At 46.2% G+C, this 20,771-nt stretch overlaps 3 protein-coding genes across 4 annotated transcripts; 2 read left to right on the top strand and 1 right to left on the bottom strand.

Moving 5' to 3' along the window:
• Positions 1–416: 416 nt before the first annotated feature.
• On the top strand, positions 417–2,384 carry GLTPD2 (glycolipid transfer protein domain containing 2). The gene is made up of 4 exons (XM_020912999.2): positions 417–612; positions 724–776; positions 1,033–1,199; positions 1,298–2,384. The coding sequence occupies exons 1-4, from the start codon at positions 507–509 to the stop codon at positions 1,812–1,814; spliced, it is 843 nt and encodes a 280-aa protein (XP_020768658.2). The 5' UTR covers positions 417–506; the 3' UTR covers positions 1,815–2,384.
• Positions 2,385–6,431: 4,047 nt separating this feature from the next.
• PSMB6 (proteasome 20S subunit beta 6) lies at positions 6,432–9,405 on the top strand. Its single transcript, XM_020913036.2, has 7 exons — positions 6,432–6,523; positions 7,361–7,539; positions 7,972–8,039; positions 8,365–8,496; positions 8,598–8,727; positions 8,897–9,041; positions 9,186–9,405. Exons 2-7 carry the CDS (start codon positions 7,438–7,440, stop codon positions 9,326–9,328), a joined length of 720 nt encoding a protein of 239 aa, XP_020768695.1. The 5' UTR covers positions 6,432–6,523; positions 7,361–7,437; the 3' UTR covers positions 9,329–9,405.
• A 1,539-nt stretch (positions 9,406–10,944) lies between these two features.
• Positions 10,945–20,671, bottom strand: C17H17orf114 (chromosome 17 C17orf114 homolog). 2 transcript variants are annotated; one of them, XM_070478960.1, is made up of 2 exons: positions 11,703–11,836; positions 10,945–11,244 (listed from the first exon to the last, which is right to left on the bottom strand). In XM_070478960.1, exons 1-2 carry the CDS (start codon positions 11,773–11,775, stop codon positions 11,072–11,074), a joined length of 246 nt encoding a protein of 81 aa, XP_070335061.1. In that variant the 5' UTR covers positions 11,776–11,836; the 3' UTR covers positions 10,945–11,071. The 2 variants fall into 2 exon arrangements, 1 of the variants encoding a protein (XP_070335061.1); XR_011492217.1 differs by lacking the exon at positions 11,703–11,836 and adding an exon at positions 18,823–20,671 and having other exon boundaries at positions 11,164–11,244.
• Between the last annotated feature and the right edge of the window lie 100 nt (positions 20,672–20,771).

Genomic DNA, 20,771 nt, shown 5'->3' with positions numbered 1-20,771 from the left:
GGGTCTCAGGTCCCGCATGCTTGAACTTAAAAAGTAAGATTTATGGAGCGATTGTGGTAAGCTTTTCTATTTACAGTGTTTGCACATATGAGATCATTTAATCCTCACATGAGGCCTTGCAAAAGAACCTATTATTATCCTCAATTTACAGTGGAGGAACTCAAGGCCAGAGTCAGCTTGAGGCCCACTATTGTTCCGTGGGGGACCTGCTTTTGACCTCAGCCTCTCTTCACAGTACCCAGGCTGCCTCTTACTACCATCCAGCCTTCAGGGAAGGAGAATGTAAGAGACGTGTCACTGCTACTGAATCCCCTAAATTCTCTTCATTCCAGTCCCTCACCCCTCTGATGCTGCCCTCTGGGGCAAAGGGCACAGGGGAAGGGGCCTTGGTAGGTTAATTATTAACTCTTTGCACCTCAGGCACTTCGGCTTCTCTCCCCTCCCGGAGGCGAAGGGACAAAGCCAGGCTAGCGGCTGGCAAGGGGGCTGTGGTCCCTGCTGCAGCCATGGGGGTCGCACTGCCGCGGCAGATACCGCGGCGCTGGCTGCACAGCGCAATTCCTCTTGCTGTCTTCGCGCTACTGCTTGTTTATCTCTGGGCTCGGAACCTTCGTGAGTAGCCCGTTCTCTGACCTGCTCTGGGAGGAACCGGGGAATCCAGGCCCTGGGGACCTAAGGCCTCACCTCAGGCCCTCACCGCTCTGTCCCGCCTCCCCCTCTCAGGCTGCGGATCTGGGACACAGTCCTGCATTGCCGAGGGGCCGCCGCCTTTCCAGGTACGCTACCGGCAGGGCTGGAACTGGGAGCTCCTGACAGGGTCCCGAGCAGGGGAAAGTGGGCCAGTCTGAGGATCTGATGAAGGGCAGGCCCTCCTCCTACTCTCCCCTCTCCTGTCAGAAGCTGAGAGTCCAGCCAGAGGAACACCAGCTAGATCTAAAGAATAATTTCTTCAGAGCTCAACTGGGCTGCCTGGCGAGGCCAGCGAGCTAGGGGTTCTGCTCCCATCTCGATGCCCTCAAATCTAACCTGCAGGTCCAGCAACAGTCGGGACCCCTGGAGGGCTCGGAATGGGAAGAGCCTCAGTGTCTGGGCCCCCAGGGGATGCTGGGCCGGATGATGAGGCCGTTCCGCGCCAGTCTGAACCCGGAAGGGGACGTGGAATTGTCACTGTACCTGGCAGGATGGAGGGAGTTAGTCAGGTGAGTGATCTTTCTCCTCCCATCCAGTCCCCGCCTCTTGGTGGCTCCGTCGCCCTCTCTCAAACCTTCCTACCCTTCCCACCATCACACACACACAGGTTCTTAACTCCCCTCGGCTCCATCTTCGCCTTCGCCACAAGCGAGGCCTCCGCCAAAGTGACAGACCTCGAAGCCTTGGTGCACGGCCCAGAGGCCGCGCACTACACGTCCCTGGGGACGATGGTGGCGTGGGAGCGGCCCGAGATCGCCCCACCGCCCTCGGCCGAGGCTTCGGGCTCGGTAACGATGCTCTTTCTGCACCGTGCGCTACGCTGGTCCCAGCTCTGCCTCCACCGGGTGGCGACCGGGATGCTCGGAGGCCCGGACGCCGGCGTTCAGTGCAGCGACGCTTATGGTACAGCTCTGGCCCCTCATCACTCCTGGTTCGTCCGTCAGGCTGCCCACCTCGCATTCCTCGCTTTCCCGGGTCGCGGCCGCTTACTCGAGCTGTTGTGTCCCGGAGCCAGAGAGACGGAGGCGAGGGCCGCGCTGGCCCGGGCCGCGGGCACCCTGAAGGACGTCTACAACCGTACCCAGGGATTATTGGCCGAGCGCGGCTTGCTCGAGCTGGCCTGATGCCTGCTGGCGAAAGGAAGGACTCACACCGGGAAGGCGTCGGTACAGCTGGGGTCGAGCCCTAGGCTGGCCTCTCGGCGCCAGGGGCGTGGTCACCACATACCCCGCCTCCGTGGTGACGTCACCAACCCGGCGTGGTTAGGGTTTTAACATCTTCCGCTATCTGCAATCTCCCGGAGGAGGGAGAACAGTGGGGAATAAAAACAGTGGGGCTATTCTCTGATAGCCGCCGACTTAGGGCGTTTTGTGCGATGATGGTAGGCGCTTAAGGGAAATAGGAAAAACAGATGCGGGAAGATGAAGATGTGTTATTCCTATTTCTCGCCGCCGAGAGACTCGCTACCCCTGACCTGTCTCAGTCATTCCTACAGCTTCACTTGTCCACTACATGCCACGTCTCCAGTCCAGACCTGTCCCCTGAGCTCCAGCCCGCATAAAGCCAACTCTTGCCCAGATATCTCCATAGACACCGCAAATGCAACACATCCTACACGGATCCAGTCACCTTCTCCCAGAACCGCACCTCTTATGTTTCCTTTCTCAATAAATGACACACTTTCCCGTCAGCTACCCAAGGCTAAAACCTGTGCTTCTTGATTCACGTCAAGCAGGCGCCAGCTCAATAATGTTCGTTTGTGGACTCCAGTGAACAAAGTTATACACTGACAACTCCCAAATTATAACTCCAACCCACTTTCCCCTGGATTCCAGAATACTATGTATACTCGTCCTTATTCCACATCTCCATGTGGATTTCAACTAGACATAGCAAACTTAACAAGTCCAAAAGGGAGCTTCCGATATCCTCTCCTCCTAAAATGCTCCATAGTCCTCACTACCTCAGTAAATGACAATTCCATTCTGCTACATCCTTAAGCTAAAAAACCTTATGGTCATCCAGACTCTGGTTTGTTTCATCATACCCACCTCCAATCCGTCAAATTCTATTTCTTTTTTTTTTTTTCATTTATTTTTATTAGTTGGAGGCTAATTACATCATTGCAGTGGTCTTTGTCATACATTGAAATGAATTAGCCATGGATTTACATGTATTCCCCATTCCGGGCCCCCCTACCCAAATTCTATTTCTTACTATCTTCACTTCTAGGACTTCCCTTGTGGCTCAGACGGTAAAGCGTCTGCCTACAATGTGGGAGACCCAGGTTTGATCCCTGGGTCGGGAAGATCCCCTGAAGAAGGAAATGGCAACCCACTCCAGTACTCTTGCCTGGAAAATCCCATGGACAGAAGAGTGTGGTAGGCTACAGTCCATGGGGTTGCAAAGAGTCGGACACGACTGAGCGACTTCACTTCATCTCCACTGCTACCCACCTATCAAGTCACTTTTATCTATCACTTGGATTGTTGCAATCGCCTTCTGTTTCTCTCTCCCATACTTTGCTTCCCTATGGCATATTTTCAATAGAGTAGCCACAGTGATTTTTAAAATGTAGAGCATATCATGTCACTTCCCTGCTCAACATTTTCCAGTGGTTTCCTATTGCACTTAGATTAAAACTTTTAAAAACTTAAGCAGAAGATTTTCTGGATCATATCTTCAGTTGAGAAGGATGAAAACTTCCTCAAAAGTCCTCTGTGATCTGATTGCACTAGCCAAACTGACCTCCTCAGTATCTATTGAATGTGTCAGGCAGGGGCTTCCCTGGTGGCTCAGTGGTAAAGAATCTGCCTACCAGTGTAGGATTCTCGGGTTCAATCCCTGGGCTGGTAAGATCCTCTGGAGAAGGATATGGCAACCCATTCCAGTAGTCTTGCCTGGGAAATCCCATGGACAGAGGAGCCTGGCATGCTGTAGTCCTTGGGGGTCGCAAAAGTCAAATACAACTTAGCGACTAAACAACAACAATATGTCAGGCAAGATCCTGCCTCAGGACCATTGTACTTGCTCTTCTCTCTGTCCAGAATGCTCTTCTCCAATATATACAAATGACTTCCCTCCTTTCTTTTGGTCTTTATTTACATGTCTCCTGAGTGAAACCTGCCTTGATTATTCTTTCTAAAATTTCAACACACACACACACACACACACACACACACACACTTCCTATCTCCCTTCCTTGCTTTGTTTTTCTTCTTAGTATAGTTCACTATCTAACATACTATATATTGTACTTTTTTTTGTCTCCCCTCATAGAAAGTTTCATAGGGCTAGGAATTTGTCTACTTTGTTCCCGGATATACTTTCAGTGCCTCAAATGTTGTCTGGCATCTAGCAGACACTCAACAGCTCTTTGATGAATGAATGTATGAAGAAGCACTGAAAATAGTCCAGATGATTGCAGTCAAGAGTGTCAAAAAGAAAAGAGGGGATAGCACAACAATGTAAATGTACTTAATGCTATTGAATTGTACACCAAAAATGGTTAAAATGCTAAATTTTGTATTATTTATATTTTACTACAACAAAAAATATTAAAAGAGGAGATGTGATTACAGTCAGGTGGGCAGGAGCAAGTTCACAAAGGCCCTTATAAGCTATTATAGAGATGGGAGACTGTATCTTGAGAGTTAATTTTAAGCGAGGGTGTGTCAGGGTCATATTTTCAATTCAAACCCCAGCTCCAGCTGAAGTATGTAGAAATAGTATGGCAAGTTCATAGGAGGACCACTCCACACAATAACAGTCAAATATATATTCTTCTCAAGCACACATGCAACCCCAGAGTAGACCATAGACTAGGCTGCAAGAGTCTCAAAATATTTTTAAAGGTTGAAGCCACAAAATCTTCTCCAACTAAGCTGAAATGGAATTAGAAATCAGTAGTAAAAGGAAATTAGAAAAATTCACAAATATGTGGAAAGTAAAAAAGCACACTTTTAACCACACTAGGGCACAGAAGAAATCACCAGGAAAATACCTTTTCTCCCCCACTCCAAGAAAAATACTTTGAGACTAGGGCAAGTGAAAACAAAGCACACCAAAACTTGGGATGTAGCATAAAAAGTGCTCAGAAGAAAATGTGTAGGTATATATACCTGTGTTAAAAATGAAGGGGGAAAATGAAGGGGACTTCCCTGGTGGTCCAGTGGCTAAGAGTCTGTGCTTGCAGTGCACGGGGTGGGGGGGGGGGGGGGGCTGGTTTCCATCCCTAATCAGGGAACAAGATCCTGCATGCCACAACCAAGACCCAGTGAGCCAAATTACTAGTAAATAGCACAGGGAAGTATCCTTAATATCTTGTAATAGTCTATGATGGAAATATATATATATATAACTTAATTACTTTGCTATACACCCGAAACTAAAACAATATTGTAAATCAACTGTACTTCAATTTTTTTTTAGTCTTTTAAATTATTTATTTTTCCATATTTATATTTTTAAATAAATGCATATATTGAATCTTAAGCTCTTTCTGGCCAAAGATTGGGTCCTAGGAAGACCAGTCTTGCACGCCTGTCCTTGCAAGGCTCTTGTGAGCACAGGCTGTCCCTGTGAGGGGGCAGCTCAGCCTCACCGGGCCCCGCCCCACGTTTGCGTCTGTACCCATGCTCGGCCCCAGGTAAGTGTTCTCCACAGATCCTGCTGAGTGATGTCAAGTCAGTTCCAACCAATTCTGTATCCAACTTTCATTAGCTTCAGCTTCCAAGACGTGTCTCCATTTTAAAGCGACACACACCCAGTCTTTTGATAGCAATTCAGAAGATTCCATGAATGAGAATGTGCGGCCTATCCCATCTGATTTCTGGAAATTCTTCAGACTGGATGTATAAAATTTTGATGAAAAAATGTACCATTGAGCTTTGAATCAATTAACAGGAAGTCTCCTGTTAAACAGATTTTTCTGGTAACGGGGGTCACGATGAGTAGGGTTTTACGGATTCTTTCTTGGTATCTTCTCTGACACAAATCATGGAGAAATTAGTGACACTGATGTGAATTCGTTTCGCTTGAGACTGAGCTTCATGTCCTGGGCCGGGGGCGGGGGGCGGGGGGGGGGGGGGGGGAGTGGGGGGGGGTGGGGAAGGGGTCACTGCACACATTTCATGGGTCCACAGTGAAGCAGTGTATTTTATGAAAGCCATTAGACTTACGTGAATGGGATTTTACTTGGAAAGTTAGGCTGAAATTCAAGTTAATGCAAATGAAATTAACCAGGGTCTGCAAAATAAGCTTCATAAAGAACTGAAACACAACCACGTGTGAGGGTGGTTTCTAAAACCTGGCTCTTGCTGTCTCAAACGTGCTGAGCCCTGCCGCCAGGGCGTGGGCGTGGACTGCCAGCCAGGCAGTCCCTGAGGGTCAGGCTTGTGGGGGTGCCAATGGGGCAGCTGACTGAGAGGATGACGAAGGGGCACGCAGGGCCCTGGGAGCAGAGTGGACAGCGTCGGGGGTGGGGGCCGAAAGGGAGGGGGAAGGCCCCACATGAGGCTGAGTGCAGTGGGGGGCCAGTGAAGGGGTGGGGGCAGGCGTCCAGGAAACGAAGCCCTGGGGCCCCAGCCCCCACAGCAGACACGACCCGGCTGGGGGCACCTCCTGGCATGCCTCCCTCTGTCCCACCGCCGTGACCACAGGAAGTCCCAACAACCGGGCTCCCTGCTGCTGGTCCCGCGCCGCGCACCCTGGGCTCCCACTCGGCGGACGGCAGCAGAGGGGCGAGCAGGGCTGGGACCAGACGCCTCCCACCCAGGCCGGGGCTGCTGTGCAGAAGCAGAGGGACAGAAGTGTGGCGACAGGCTGCGGCAAGGTGAGTGGACGTGACGGATGACGCCGAAGCCCAAACGTTTATTTGACAGCCTTTTTTTTTTTAAAGTTTGATGTTGGGAGTTCCCTAGTGGCTTAGTGGTTAGCATTTGGGGCTTTCACTGCTGTGAACTCTAGTCAGGGAACTGAGATCCTGCAAATCAAGAGGTACAGCCAATACATAAATAAGTTTAAAAGCCTATTTTCAAAAGTTTGATGTTTTGCTCATGAAGAAGACAAAACGAAACAAAAGCCCTCTTAAATTAATAACTCAACAGTTTAAAAAAAAAGATAATCCAACTTTAAAACGGACAAAGCACTTTCCAAAAAGATATGCAAATATTCATTCAGCACATGAAAATGTGCTCAATGTTACACAAGCTATCACTTCACACCTTCTAAGAGAGCTAAAGTTAAACATGCTCAGTAACGATTAGGAAGTGGACAAATCGGAATCCTCGTTCACGGCTAATGGGAATGTAAAATGAGGCAACTGCTGTGCAAAAGCTGTAAGTTCCTTAAAATGCTAAACAAAAAGTTACTACATGACTCAGCAATTTCATTCCTACTATATACTCCTAGGTATATAACTAAGAGAAATGAAAACACAGTGCGGTCACTCTAAACCGGAGATGCACAAGTCTATGATGAAGGTTCTTTGATCCGCAATTCCGATCAGATTTATCAGTCCCGCCCGAACCAGGAGGAAAGTAGTCTTTCCACACGGTTTGCGGGTTTTTCTGGGTTTTTTGGTTTGTTTGCCAGCCACGCTGCCATCAAGCGCTCCCTGTCGCAAAAGAACTTCCCCTATGCATTTCTTTTCCCTTCTGCCGTCAACTAGAAGTCCTCAGAGCACGACTTAAGAGCGTGACAGAGCGCTTTACGACAGTTGCTTTGCGGCAATACCGGAGGAGGAAGATGGCGGCCACCTTAGTAGCAGCTGGGGGAACCAGGCCGGCACCAGCTTGGGGGCCTGAGGCTATTGCCCCCGACTGGGAGAACCGGGAAGTTTCCACAGGGGTAAGGAAGAACTCGGGATTCAGGAGATATGCGCAAGGCTTGAAGAGATAGAAGGATAACCCTGGAGTGGGCTGGGAGAACTGAAGGGGCGGGAGGAGAGAGGTGGTCTGTGCGATGCGCCCAGGCAGGGGGAAAGGTATCCTAAGGATGCAGGAGTGATGCGGTGAGAGGTGGAAGGTAGGCTGAAGCGTGGGATTCTGGAATCTTGCAGGACGAAAGCTTAAGGCCAGGGTGCCTTTGGGAATTTGAGGATTGGAATTATGATACCCAGTGGGGTATTGAGACGCCCCTCCCCCCGCCCATGAGATTTGTTGACGGTTTGGTAGCGCACGACTGAACTCGTACTTTGGGGACTGGATAGACGGATTATTGAGGTTTTTGTGTGCTGGAGAATATGGAGAGTCCGACTCACCCCTTTATCCTTTTTCCCAGACCACTATCATGGCTGTGCAATTTGATGGGGGCGTGGTTCTAGGAGCCGACTCCAGAACAACCACTGGGTGAGCTCAGGACAGCTATGTGAAAGATCTTCTTCCCATCTTTCCCTTCCTTCCTTCCTTGCCTGTTAGCCCATCCTTACCCTCCTTGGGCTGCTGTGGGAACGGAGATTTCTCACCTCCCCGGAGATCAGGATTTGTTCCATCTTTTACTACTTTGTAATTCTCTCAACCTTTTGGTGAAATTCTTGCAAAAGTTTGTTTTCCAGCCTGTTTCAGTTTAGATGAAGACTGATCGGGAATACTGGAATTCCTATTGAGGTAGTGGATAGTGAAAGATGGAAGTGGGAGTGTGGGCTCCTTCCCTCACTATTCTGCCATCCTGCAGGTCGTACATTGCCAATCGAGTGACTGACAAGCTGACCCCTATTCACGACCGTATTTTCTGCTGCCGCTCAGGCTCAGCAGCTGATACCCAAGCAGTAGCTGATGCAGTCACTTATCAGCTTGGTTTCCACAGGTACTTGTGGGCAGGGGAAGAGCAAGTGTCTGAAAGGAGTTGGGACCTGAGGGGCTGAATGGTCTGATACTGTCTTCCCTATGACTGCATTCATCATCTAGCATTGAGCTGAATGAGCCTCCACTGGTGCACACAGCTGCCAGCCTCTTTAAGGAGATGTGTTACCGATACCGAGAAGACCTGATGGCAGGAATCATCATTGCCGGCTGGGACCCCCAAGAAGGGGGACAGGTCAGACACTACCACCCCCAGAATGCTGGGGTCTCTCCCCACCCCAGCCATTTTCTAGTTCTTTTTCTGGTCTCTACATCACTTACTATTAAATCTTCATAGACCACTCCCACAATGGACAGGTAAATGTTTATGTACAAATGATGACATTCTTCTCTCCGTCTTGTAGGTGTACTCGGTGCCCATGGGGGGTATGATGGTACGACAGCCCTTTGCCATCGGGGGCTCCGGGAGCTCCTATATCTATGGCTATGTGGATGCTACCTACCGGGAAGGCATGACCAAGGAAGAATGCCTGCAGTTCACTGCCAATGGTGAGAATTTGGGCTCCTGAGTCTCTGAGCTTAAATCTTCCTACCCAAGCCAGGTCAACATTCCTCTTCCCTTGCTATGATCCCAGCATCTGACTGTGATCCTAAGTTTCTTCTCTTAACCTAATTTTCTTCTTTTATCCACAGCTCTCGCTTTGGCAATGGAGCGGGACGGCTCCAGTGGAGGGGTGATCCGCCTGGCAGCCATTGCAGAACCAGGGGTAGAGCGGCAGGTACTTCTGGGGGACCAGATTCCGAAATTCACCATTGCCACTTTACCACCTCTCTGAATCCTGAGATCCTAAGAGATAATGAGACACCCTGTACATACCCATTCAAAGTTCAATAAACAGTTCATCAGTGAGAATCTGTGTGCTTTGGGGTTCTTTCCTGGACCTCAAGCATGAGCTTGTCTGGCCCATTCCTGTTTGTATAAATCACTTCCCTGAGGGAGCTGGAATGGACCCTTCTCCAGGCCATCATCCCCCACACTTTCTTTACCATATCCAGGCCCTGTGACAGGAGTGTGGTTTATGTGGGGGCTTTCCACAGATGTTCCACTCCCCTTGCTATTCAAGCCCAAGGTGGAACTCAAAATTCTGATGGAGACTGGAGTCACCTCCCCTCAGCCTGCCCCCTGGGAGGCTACCTGCTGTGAGGCCAGAAGGATTCCACATCTCCAATCCAGGCTCATGGTCCTCTGTCTTCACACTCACCTCTGTCACCTCATAAGAAGCAGCAATGTGACTTCTTTGGCTTTTGGGTGGAAGGTGGACCTTGATGCAAGTGGAGTTTAAGATTTATGTCGTAGTGGGAGAGAGCAGCCACTGGGAGTGCTGTGGGTCAGCGCCAGCAACCACCTTTCCTTTGGGAGGGTGATGGGAAGTCAACTTTCAGTCCCTCAGATGGGAAACGGGGAGTGAACTCTGGCCCCTGCAAAACTGGCTGGACCCAGAGACCTCAGTGGTGCTCATTGACAGAGACCGACAGCCTTTCCTCATCTGCTTCTCCAGTCAGTGGCTAAGGGAACTGTGAAAGCCACGTTTGGAAACCTGGTTCTAGAATGTAATCCTGCCGTGGGGAATTCCCTAGCAGTCCCAAGAGTTAGGAACTAAGATCCCACAGGTCAAGTGGCATGGCCAAAAAAACAAAAGCAAACAAAAAAACACAATCCTGCCCTGGAAGATTTCAGGGGGTACAGAGGAAGCTTCCTAAGGATATGGTGAGGTCCTGAATTAAGTGAAGAATCTCTGACCCCAAACGTGTGTATCTCAAGCTTAAAATAACCACTGCAGAAGTTTTGATTTTCTGCAAAACCTGTTCTCCCGGTCTTCCCTGTCTCAAAGCATCTTTGATTCCTCTTTCCATTATACTCCACAACCCCGCAAACTCCATCCCTCCACAGAAGGGCCTTTCCTAACTGAATTTTAAGAAACACCACCACCCTTTTCTCACATTATCTGTTTATTTTCTTCACAACAGTACATTTCAGGGTCTCCTATTACCATGCTTATTTATTGTCTGCCTCCCCCTACCAGAAAGCAAATTCAGTGAGAAGAGAATTCCTTGTGCTTGAGTGACTGATATATTTTCAATAAGTGGCAGGGAGTAGACATTTGATATTTATCAAACAAAAATGCTCCCTAGCCCAATCTGCTGTTCTGCCTACCCACTGACTGCTCCAAACTGGTCTTACCACCTTCAGCTCTGAAGCTTGGTTTCACAAAACCTCGTTCCCGCTGGGCATACCTGGGCTCTGCTGGAAATCAGGTGCCTCCTGTTTCCCACTCCTGTGTCCTCCCTCCCACCCTGCTGCACTTCCCACCTCAGCCCCATCACACAGGCTTGGTGTCGTGGTCCCCATCTCCTCTCCAAAACACACCACACACAGGCACACACAATACTCAGAAGCAACTCTCAATGTATTTAATAAGAAGGTCATGAGGGTCCTGGGGGAAGGGCCTTGGTCTTAGATGAGAAGGTGGGGAAGGAAGGTTGCCAAGGCCTGGAGGTGTAGCCCCCGGTTCCCCGCATCAGATGGTGGAGTCGTTGGCTGATGCTACATCATGCAGCTGGTGGCGGAAGGAGAGCCGGGCCTTCCTGCTGAAGTAAGCACCAGACCCTAGGGATGGTATCCCTCCCTCGGCGGCAATGGGGGCTACAGCCGGGCTGCTGTCTGGATCTGGAGGGGCAGCTGGATCCAGGCCTAAAAGGGACATTGGAGGGGGAAGATGTGTACAGGGGATCAGGAGGAGGAAAAGAAGCCAGGGAAGATGGCTGGGGACTTGGCAGGGTGAGTGTCACCAGCATCAGATGGCGAAAGGGAGAGGGGAAGCTGGTGGCAGGGTGGGCTTCCTTGGCCCTCAAGCTGTGCGCTGGCACAAGAGGCCACGCTCAGAAGGGCGCTTGCACTTGGTGTCATGCTCTGCTTTCGCTGTCTTGAAATTCTTAATAATTTTTTTAATAAGGGGGGGATCCCACTTCTCCACTTCATACTGGGGCCAGCAAAGTGTTTAGCCAGTCCTGTGGTGAAGTGATAGACCCACCTCCCACCCAGGATGAGAGATCATCCTTTCCCTCCCCTGGTCTGAGCATTTGCCTCTCTCTCTAGCACAGTCTGTCTGTCTGACTGCACCCCGCCTTTTCCTCTATTGCCCCCCATACCTGCTCCTCCATCAGTCCTTCGCTGTCTCCGGCACCCACACCATGGGAAACACCATGCCCCCTTCAGACCCATCGCAACAACAGAGAAGATGGAGATGCTGAGAAAGGCCAGGAGCGCCCCAGGAGGGGTGTGGTTTCCATGCCCCTCCACTGTAGGCAAAACTACCACTTAGCCTCAGACCGCCTGGTGATTATCGGCGCCAGGAGATGCAAGGGGGAGAACAGGGAGGAGGGAAGGGGTGGGGGAACCCCCACTCAAACACCTCTCCTTTTGTGCCCCCTTAATTTGGGGGTTGTCTCTGATTTCCATGGAGAAGCAGAAGACTGAGAGGGGAGGTAGGGTAAAATCAGACACATATGTGCCAGGACAGACAGGCACAGTGAAAATTCATTACAGTAATGCCAGACAACTTTGTGCCAGGCTGGACCCTGCTGAGGATTCATTTGTATTTCACAATGAGATTCATTTCTATTTAGAATGCCCACGATGTAAAATTTGAAAGGATAGTCTATTTTTTCAGAACAAGAAAGTTTATCAATCAGGGAAATGTTTACATTCTCATTAAACGGTCCAGTAGCTCTTGTCCCCTCTTATGAAAATAGCCCCAATTGATTAATTATCCCATGCCAGATAGATTCTAGGGACTTTTACACATTATCTCATCTGATTGTATCAATGATCTTTTAAAGTCAGTGTCTGATGAAAGAAATCAAAGAGGACAAAAACAGATGGAGAAATATACCGTGTTCATGGATTGGAAGAATCAATATTGTCAAAATGGCTATACTACCCAAAGCAATCTATAGATTCAATGCAATCCCTATCAAACTACCAACTGTGTTTTTCACAGAACTAGAACAAATAATTTCACAATTTGTATAGAAATACAAAAAACCTCGAATAGCCAAAGTAACATTGAGAAAGAAGAATGGAACTGGAGGAATCAACCTGCCTGACTTCAGACTATACTACAAAGCCACAGTCATCAAGACAGTATGGTACTGGCACAGAGACAGAAATAGAGATCAATGGAACAGAATAGAAAGCCCAGAGATATATCCATGAACCTATGGTCACCTTATCTTCGACAAAGGAGGCAAGGATATACAATGGAAAAAAGACAACCTCTTTAACAAGTGGTGCTGGGAAAACTGGTCAACCACCTGTAAAAGAATGAAACTAGAACACTTTCTAACACCATACACAAAAATAAACTCAAAATGGATTAAAGATCTAAGTGTAAGACCAGATACTATAAAACTCCTAGAGGAGAACATAGGCAAAACACTCTCTGACATAAATCACAGCAGGATCCTCTATGACCCACATCCCAGAATTTTAGAAACAAAAGCAAAAATAAACAAATGGGACCTAATGAAACTTAAAAGCTTTTGCACAACAAAGGAAACTATAAGCAAGGTGAAAAGACAGCCCTCAGATTGGGAGAAAATAATAGCAAACGAAGCAACAGACAAAGGGTTAATCTCAAAAATATACAAGCAACTCCTCCAGCTCAACTCCAGAAAAATAAATGACCCAATCAAAAAATGGGCCAAAGAACTAAACAGACATTTCTCCAGGGAAGACATACAGATGGCAAAAAAACACATGAAAAGATGCTCAACATCACTCATTATCAGAGAATGCAAATCAAAACCACAATGAGGTACCATTACACGCCAGTAAGGATGGCTGCTATCCAAAAGTCTACAAGCAATAAATGCTGGAGAGGGTGTGGAGAAAAGGGAACCCTCTTACACTGTTGGTGGGAATGCAAATTAGTACAGCCACTATGGAAAACAGTGTGGAAATTCCTTAAAAAACTGGAAATAGAACTGCCATATGACCCAGCAATCCCACTTCTGGGCATACACACCGAGGAAACCAGATCTGAAAGAGACACGTGTACCCCAATGTTCATCACAGCACTGTTTATAATAGCCAGGACATGGAAGCAACCTAGATGCCCATCAGCAGACGAATGGATGAGGAAGCTGTGGTACATATACACCATGGATATTACTCAGCCATTAAAAAGAATTCATTTGAATCAGTTCTAATGAGATGGATGAAACTGGAGCCCATTATACAGAGTGAAGTAAGCCAGAAAGATAAAGACCATTACAGTATACTAACACATATATATGGAATTTAGAAAGAGGGTAACGATAACCCTATATGCAAAACAGAAAAAGAGACTCAGATGTATAGAACAGACTTGTGGACTCTGTGGGAGAAGGCGAGGGTGGGATGTTTCAAGAGAACAGCATCAAAACATGTATATTATCTAGGGTGAAACAGATCACCAGCCCAGGTTGGATGCATGAGACAAGTGCTCGGGCCTGGTGCATTGGGAAGACCCAGGGGGATCGGGTGGAGAGGGAGGTGGGAGGGGGGACCGGGGTGGGGAATACATGTAAATTCATGGCTAATTCATTTCAATGTATGACAAAAACCACTGCAACGTTGTAAAGTAATTAGCCTCCAACTAATAAAAATAAATGGAAAAAAAAATAAAGTCAGTGTCATTCCTACGCAATTGCACAGATGAGGAATCCAAGGAACTGAAAGATTAGGTCACTTGTCCAAGGTTACACAGGCAGTCATCAGAAGACCAGTAACTTAACCTCACCCTCTTCAGTCTAACTCCAGAGTCTACTCTTTATCACCTCACATGAACTTCCCGAGAGCTTGTTCCTGGCAGGCCTTGATGCCCCCAGCAGGTATAGGGCAGCCAGAGCCCAAGCTGGGAACTGGGGTCCCAAGTGTGCTAACCAAAGACTCTAAATGCCCTCCAAGCAACTATATTCCAATAAAAATTAGTTTTAAAAAATAAATAAGGGCTTCCCTGGTGGTCCAGCAGCTAAGACTCTGTGCTCCCAATGCAGAGGGCTTGGATTCGACCCCTGGTCACAGGAACTAGATCCGACATGCTGCAACTAAGATCCAGTGCAGCCAAATAAAAAGTAAATAAAAATAAATAAATAAATAAATAAATAGGGACTTTCCTGGTGGTCCACTGGCTAAGACTTCACACTCCCAATGCAGGGGGCCCAGGTTCAATCCCTGGTCAGGGAATTAGATCCCACATGCTGCAACTAAGATTTGACATGCAGCAACTTAGAATAAAGAAAAAGATTCTGGAAGCCTCAAGAAGATCTGAGATCTATGCTGCAAGTAAGACCTGGCATGGGGACTTTCCTGGTGATCCAGTGGTTAAGAATTCACCTGCCAATGAGGGGAACATGGGTTCATTTCATGCCGCGGAGCAACAAAGCCCCATGCTGCAATTACTGAAGCCCTCAAGCCCGTGCTCCACAAGCCACTGCAAAGAGAAGCCTGAGCACCGCAATCAGAGAATAGTTCCCACTTGCCACAAACAGAGAAAGCCCTCTAGCAGCAACAAAGACCCAGCACAGCCAAAGATTAAAAAAAAAAAAAAAAAAAAAAAAGACCTGGTGCAGCCAAATACTTAAATAAATAAATAAAATGCCCTCCAAGAGCTACACTGTTATTCCCTTAGGGTGTCATGATGTGGGAAAGGTCGGAAAGCACTGCTGACTCCATTGCCTGACTGAAATCTACGCTTGATTTTTTATTTTATATTGGAACATCTGGTTTTTTAAAAATTTTTATTTATTTTTTATTTTAATTAATTTATTTATTTTACAACATTGTATTGGTTTTGCCATATATTGACTTGAATCCGCCATGGGTGCACATGTGTTCCCCATCCTGAACTCCCCTCCCACGTCCCTCCCCATCCCATCCCTCTGGGTCATCCCAGTGCACCAGACCCGAGCATCCTGTATCATGCATTGAACCTGGACTGGTGATTCGTTTCACATATGACAATTTACATGTTTCAATGCCATTCTCCCATATCATCCCACCCTCACCCTCTCCCACAGAGTATAAAAGACTGTTCAATACATCTGTGTCTCTCTTGCTGTCTCACATACAGGGTTATTGTTACCATCTTTCCAAATTCCATATATATGTGTTAGTGTACTGTATTGGTGTTTTTCTTTCTGACTTACTTCACTCTGTATAATAAGCTACAGTTTCATCCACTTCATTAGAACTGATTCAAATGTATTCTTTTTAATGCCTGAGTAATATTCCATTGTGTATATGTACCACAGCTTTCTTATCCGTTCATTTGCTGATGGACATTTAGGTTGCTTCCATGTCCTGGCTATTATAAATAGTGCTGCGATAAACATTGGGGTACACGTGTCTCCTTCAATTCTGATTTCCTCAGTGTGTATGCCCAGCAGCAGGACTGCTGGGTCATATGGCAGTTCTATTTCCAGTTTTTTAAGGAATTTCCACACTGTTCTCCATAGTGGCTGCACTAGTTTGCATTCCCACCAACAGTGTAAGAGGGTTCCCTTTTCTCCACACCCTCTCCAGTGTTTATAGCATGTAGACTTTTGGATAGCAGCCATTCTGACTGGTGTGAAATGGTACCTCATTGTGGTTTTGATTTGCATTTCTCTGACAATGAGTGATGTTGAGCATCTTTTCATGTGTTTGTTAGCCATCTGTATGTCTTCTTTGGAGAAATGTCTGTTTAGTTCTTTGGCCCACTTTTTGATTGGGTCTTTTATTTTTCTGGAATTGAGCTGCAGGAGTTGCTTGTATATTTTTGAGATTAATTCTTTGTCTGTTGCTTCATTTGCTATTATTTTCTCCCATTTTGAAGGCTGTCTTTTCACCTTGCTTATAGTTTCCTTCGTTGTGCAGAAGCTTTTAATTTTAATTAGGTCCCATTTGTTTATTTTTGCTTTTATTTCCAATATTCTGAGAGGTGGGTCATAGAGGATCCTGCTGTGGTTTATGGAACATCTGTTTTTTAAATTAACTTTATTGAAGTAAAAATTTACAATTTAATGCACATATCTTAGTGTGTGGTTTCATGAGTTTTGATAAGTGCGTTGTTGCTCAGTCGCTAAGTCATGTCTGACTCTGTGACCCCATGACCTGCAGCATGCCAGGCTTCCCTGTCCTCCACTATCTCCCGGAGTTTGCTCAAACTCATGTCCATTGAGTCAGTGATGCAATCCAACTGACTCATCCTCTGTCGCCCCCTTCTCCTCCTGCTCTCAATCTTTCCCAGCATCAGGGTCTTTTCCAATGACAAGTGCGTACACCTGTGTAATCCCCACCCCAATCAAGATAGGGGACATTTCCCTCCCCCAGTTCCCTCTGTGCCCTTTACTGTCCCTCTTTTCCCCACTCCCTGCCACAGGCAACTGCAGATCTGATTTCCGTCACTATAGATCGGCTTTGCTGTTCCAGAACTCAATATTAGTGGAATCACATAGTACTCTTCTATTGTGTCTGGCTTCTTTCAGCACAATGTTTTTGAAAGTCACCCATGTTGTATGTATTAACAGTTGTGTGTATTAACAGTTGTATGTATTAACAGTTTGTGTTTCTTGTAATAACTTTATTGAGAATAATTCATATGCCATAAAATTCACCCTTTAGTCTACAACTGAATGGTTTTGTTTGTTTTTTTATTCACAGAGGTGAGCAACCGTCACAGCTAATGTAACGTCATCACCCTCAAAAGAAACTCTGTGCCCATTAGCAGTCACCCCCCTGTTCCTCTCCCCAGCTACTGGTCCAGCTATGGTCTCTTTGAATTTACTTATTCTGGACATTTCATAAAAATGGACTCATAGAATATGTGGTCCCTTGTGTCTGGCTCCTTTCACTTAGCATAACATGTCAAGATTCATCCATGTTGTAGCAGGCTATCAGTACATCACTACTTTCAGGGCTGAAGAATATTTCATGGTAGGGATATACCATATTTTGTTTATCCATCGATAACTTAATGGACATTTGGTTTGTGTCTACTTTTTGGTGACTTGAATAACATTTCTATGGACATTCCTGAGCAAGCTTCTGTGAAGAAATGTTTCAATTCTTTTTGGAATATAGCTAGGAGTGGAATTGCTTGCCTGTACACTAGTGGTAAAGAACCAAGGCAGGAAACCTAAGAGACATGGGTTCAGTCCCTCAGTTGGGAAGATCCCCAGGAGAAGGAAATGGCAACCCACTCCAGCATTCTTGCTTGGAGAATCCTGTAGACAAAGGAGCCTGGCGGGCTACAGTCCATGGGGTCGCAAAGAGTCGGACACGACTGAAGTGACTTAGCACAAGCACAACACAAACACAGTAACTCTACGCTTAACATTTTGAAATTGTTTTCCAAGGTGGTTGCACCATTTTACACTTTATTTATTTTTATTGCTGAGTAATAGTCTATAGGCCACAAATTAATCAAAATAAAAAGCCTCTGCTTTTCAAAAGGCATCATTTATTTGTTTCGGCTGTGCTTCGAGGCTAGGCCCTGCAGTCAGAGCCAAGTCCTAACCACTGGACAGCCAGGGAATTCCCAAAAGGCACCATTATTTTAAAAAGAGAAGCTATCTTCTGGGTGAAAATATTTGTAGTACATTTATCTGATGAAGGATTTGTATCCAAAATATTGGGTTGGTAAAAAATTTCATTTTCATTTTTCCATAACACCTTATGAAAAACCCCAAAGAACTTGAAAATTCTGAACAAACTTTTTGACCAATTTAATATATAAAGAACTCTTACAATTTAATAAGTTAAATAACATGGTTTTCTAAACAGTCAATGAAAGAATCAAACACTTAATAAAAGATACATAAAAATGGTCAATAAGCACTTGAAGTATGGTCAGCATCATTAGTCATTAGAGAAATGCAAATAAAACTAAGATGATGTATTATTTTACATTTACTAGCATGACTAATGCTAAAAAGATTGACAATATCAAATCTTGGCCATGCTACAGATCAACTGGAATTATCATACAGATTTTGGAAATGTAAAACAGAACCACCATTTCGGAAAACAGTTTGGCAGATCCCTCTCATTTTAAAATACTCCCCCCATTTAAAAATATTTCACTTATTTAAAAAGTGCTTTTTAATGATCATTTTAAAATAGCCTTTGTCACTTTCTTTACCATATCTCCATATAAATGTGTGCAATTAGAGATCAAATAAATTTGGCAAGTTTCTAGCTATTTACAGAAGCGAAACGAAAAGGTATTTCTACAGAAAGACTTACCCAGGAACGTTTCAGTTCAGTTCACTTGCTCAGTTGTGTCCGACTTTCTTCGACCCCATGAACCACAGCACGCCAGGCCTTCCTGTCTATCACCAACTCCTGGAGACTACTCAAACTCATGTCCATTGAGTCAGTGATACCACCCAACCATCTCATCCTCTGTCGTCCCCCTCTCCTCCTGCCCTCAATCTTTTCCCAGCATCATGGTCTTTTCAAATGAGTCAGTTCTTCGCATCAGTTGGCCAAAGTACTAGAGTTTCAGCTTCAACATCAGTCCTTCCAATGAACACCCAGGACTGATCTCCTTTAGGATGGACTGGTTGGATCTCTTTGCAGTCCAAGGGACTCTCAAGAGTCTTCTCCAACACCACAGTTCAAAAACATCAATTCTTCTGTGCTCCGCTTTCTTTATAGTCAAACTCTCACATCCATATATGACTACTGGAGAAACCATAGCCTTGACTAGACGGACCTTTGTTGATAAAGTAATGTCTCTGCTTTTTAATATGCTGTCTAGGTTGGTCATAACTTTTCTTCCAAGCAGTAAGCGTCTTTTAATTTCATGGCTGCAATCACCATCTGCAGTGATTTTGGAGCCCAGAAAAATAAAATCAGCCACTGTTTCCACTGCTTCCCCATCTATTTACCATGAAGTGATGGGACTAGATGCCATGATCTTAGTTTTCTGAATGTTGAGCTTTAAGCCAATTTTTTCACTCTCCTTTTTCACTTTCATCAAAAGGCTCTTTAGCTCTTCTTCACTTTCTGCCATAAGGGTGGTGTCATCTGCATATCTGAGATTATTGATATTTCTCCTGGGAATCTTGATTCCAGCTTGTCCTTCTTCCAGCCCAGCGTTTCTCATGATGTACTCTGCATACAAGTTAAATAAGCAGGGTGACAATATACAGCCTTGATGTACTCCTTTTCCTATTTGGAACCAGTCTGTTGTTCCATGTCCAGTTTTAACAGTTGCTTCCTGACCTGCATACAGGTTTCTCAAGAGGCAGGTCAGGTGGTCTGGTATTCCCATCTCTTTCAGAATTTTCCACAGTTTATTGTGATCCACACAGTCAAAGGCTTTGGCATAGTCAACAAAGCAGAAATAGATGTTTTTCTGGAACTCTCTTGCTTTTTCGATGATCCAGCAGATGTTGGCAATTTGATCTCTGGTTCCTCTGCCTTTTCTAAAACCAGCTTGAACATCTGGAAGTTCATGTTCACATATTGCTGACGCCTGGCTTGGAGAATTTTAAGCATCACTTTACCAGCGTGTGAGATAAGTGCAATTGTGCGGTAGTTTGAGCACTTTGGCATTGCCTTTCTTTGGGATTGGAACGAAAACTGATCTTTTCCAGTCCCGTGGCCACTGCTGAGCTTTCCAAATTGGCTGGCGTATTGAGTGCAGCACTTTCACAGCACCATCTTTTAGGATTTGAAATAGCTCAACTGGAATTCCATCACCTCCACTAGCTTTGTTCGTAATGATGCTTCTTATAGGAGCTTTATTCACAATAGACAAAAGCTAGAAACAACCCAAATGGCCATCAAGAAATGTCCATCAACCCATTCTTCCATTTAGAAGAGATAAAGGAATCTGCTCTGAAAAAAATGAAATATTTTGTCTTTTAGAATTTGAAACTTTTCCTGTTTGCCCCTAGACTGCTAGTTCTAGAAGAGCAGTTCGTCTTAGTCTTGTTCATTAACTGTAGGCTCGGAGTCTGGCGAGGGGCAAGGACGCAATAAACAGTGAATGAATGAAAGAATGCAAGCTTGAGCACGTTAATGAATTTGTTGTCCCCACCCCTCCTGCCTTTCATCATTCCTTTCTTCTACAAACGCTGGCTAAGCCGGGCCGAAGTGGTTCGCAGCCCGCCCGGGAAATGAGCTCTGCCAGGTCCCCGCCGCGGAGGCGCGTCCCGCCTGTGACCCAGGCGGGATCAGCGGCC

Source organism: Odocoileus virginianus, chromosome 17 (assembly GCF_023699985.2).
Source record: "Odocoileus virginianus isolate 20LAN1187 ecotype Illinois chromosome 17, Ovbor_1.2, whole genome shotgun sequence".
Taxonomy (NCBI): domain Eukaryota; kingdom Metazoa; phylum Chordata; class Mammalia; order Artiodactyla; family Cervidae; genus Odocoileus; species Odocoileus virginianus.
The sequence above is the reverse complement of the archived record's forward strand: the minus strand, read 5'-3'. Positions and strand labels throughout refer to the sequence as shown.

What these genes read in the sequence shown, in the direction of transcription:
- GLTPD2 (XM_020912999.2), top strand. Translation starts at nt 507, where the DNA reads ATGGGGGTCGCACTGCCGCGGCAGATACCGCGGCGCTGGCTGCACAGC. An exon ending in TCTCTGGGCTCGGAACCTTC is followed by an intron (nt 613 to 723) that starts GTGAGTAGCCCG and finishes TCCCCCTCTCAG; the next exon opens with GCTGCGGATCTGGGACACAG. An exon ending in AGGGGCCGCCGCCTTTCCAG is followed by an intron (nt 777 to 1,032) that starts GTACGCTACCGG and finishes TCTAACCTGCAG; the next exon opens with GTCCAGCAACAGTCGGGACC.
- PSMB6 (XM_020913036.2), top strand. Translation starts at nt 7,438, where the DNA reads ATGGCGGCCACCTTAGTAGCAGCTGGGGGAACCAGGCCGGCACCAGCT. An exon ending in ACCCCCAAGAAGGGGGACAG is followed by an intron (nt 8,728 to 8,896) that starts GTCAGACACTAC and finishes TCCGTCTTGTAG; the next exon opens with GTGTACTCGGTGCCCATGGG. An exon ending in CCTGCAGTTCACTGCCAATG is followed by an intron (nt 9,042 to 9,185) that starts GTGAGAATTTGG and finishes TTTTATCCACAG; the next exon opens with CTCTCGCTTTGGCAATGGAG.
- C17H17orf114 (XM_070478960.1), bottom strand. Translation starts at nt 11,775, where the DNA reads ATGGGTCTGAAGGGGGCATGGTGTTTCCCATGGTGTGGGTGCCGGAGA. An exon ending in AAGGACTGATGGAGGAGCAG is followed by an intron (nt 11,245 to 11,702) that starts GTATGGGGGGCA and finishes TGTCCCTTTTAG; the next exon opens with GCCTGGATCCAGCTGCCCCT.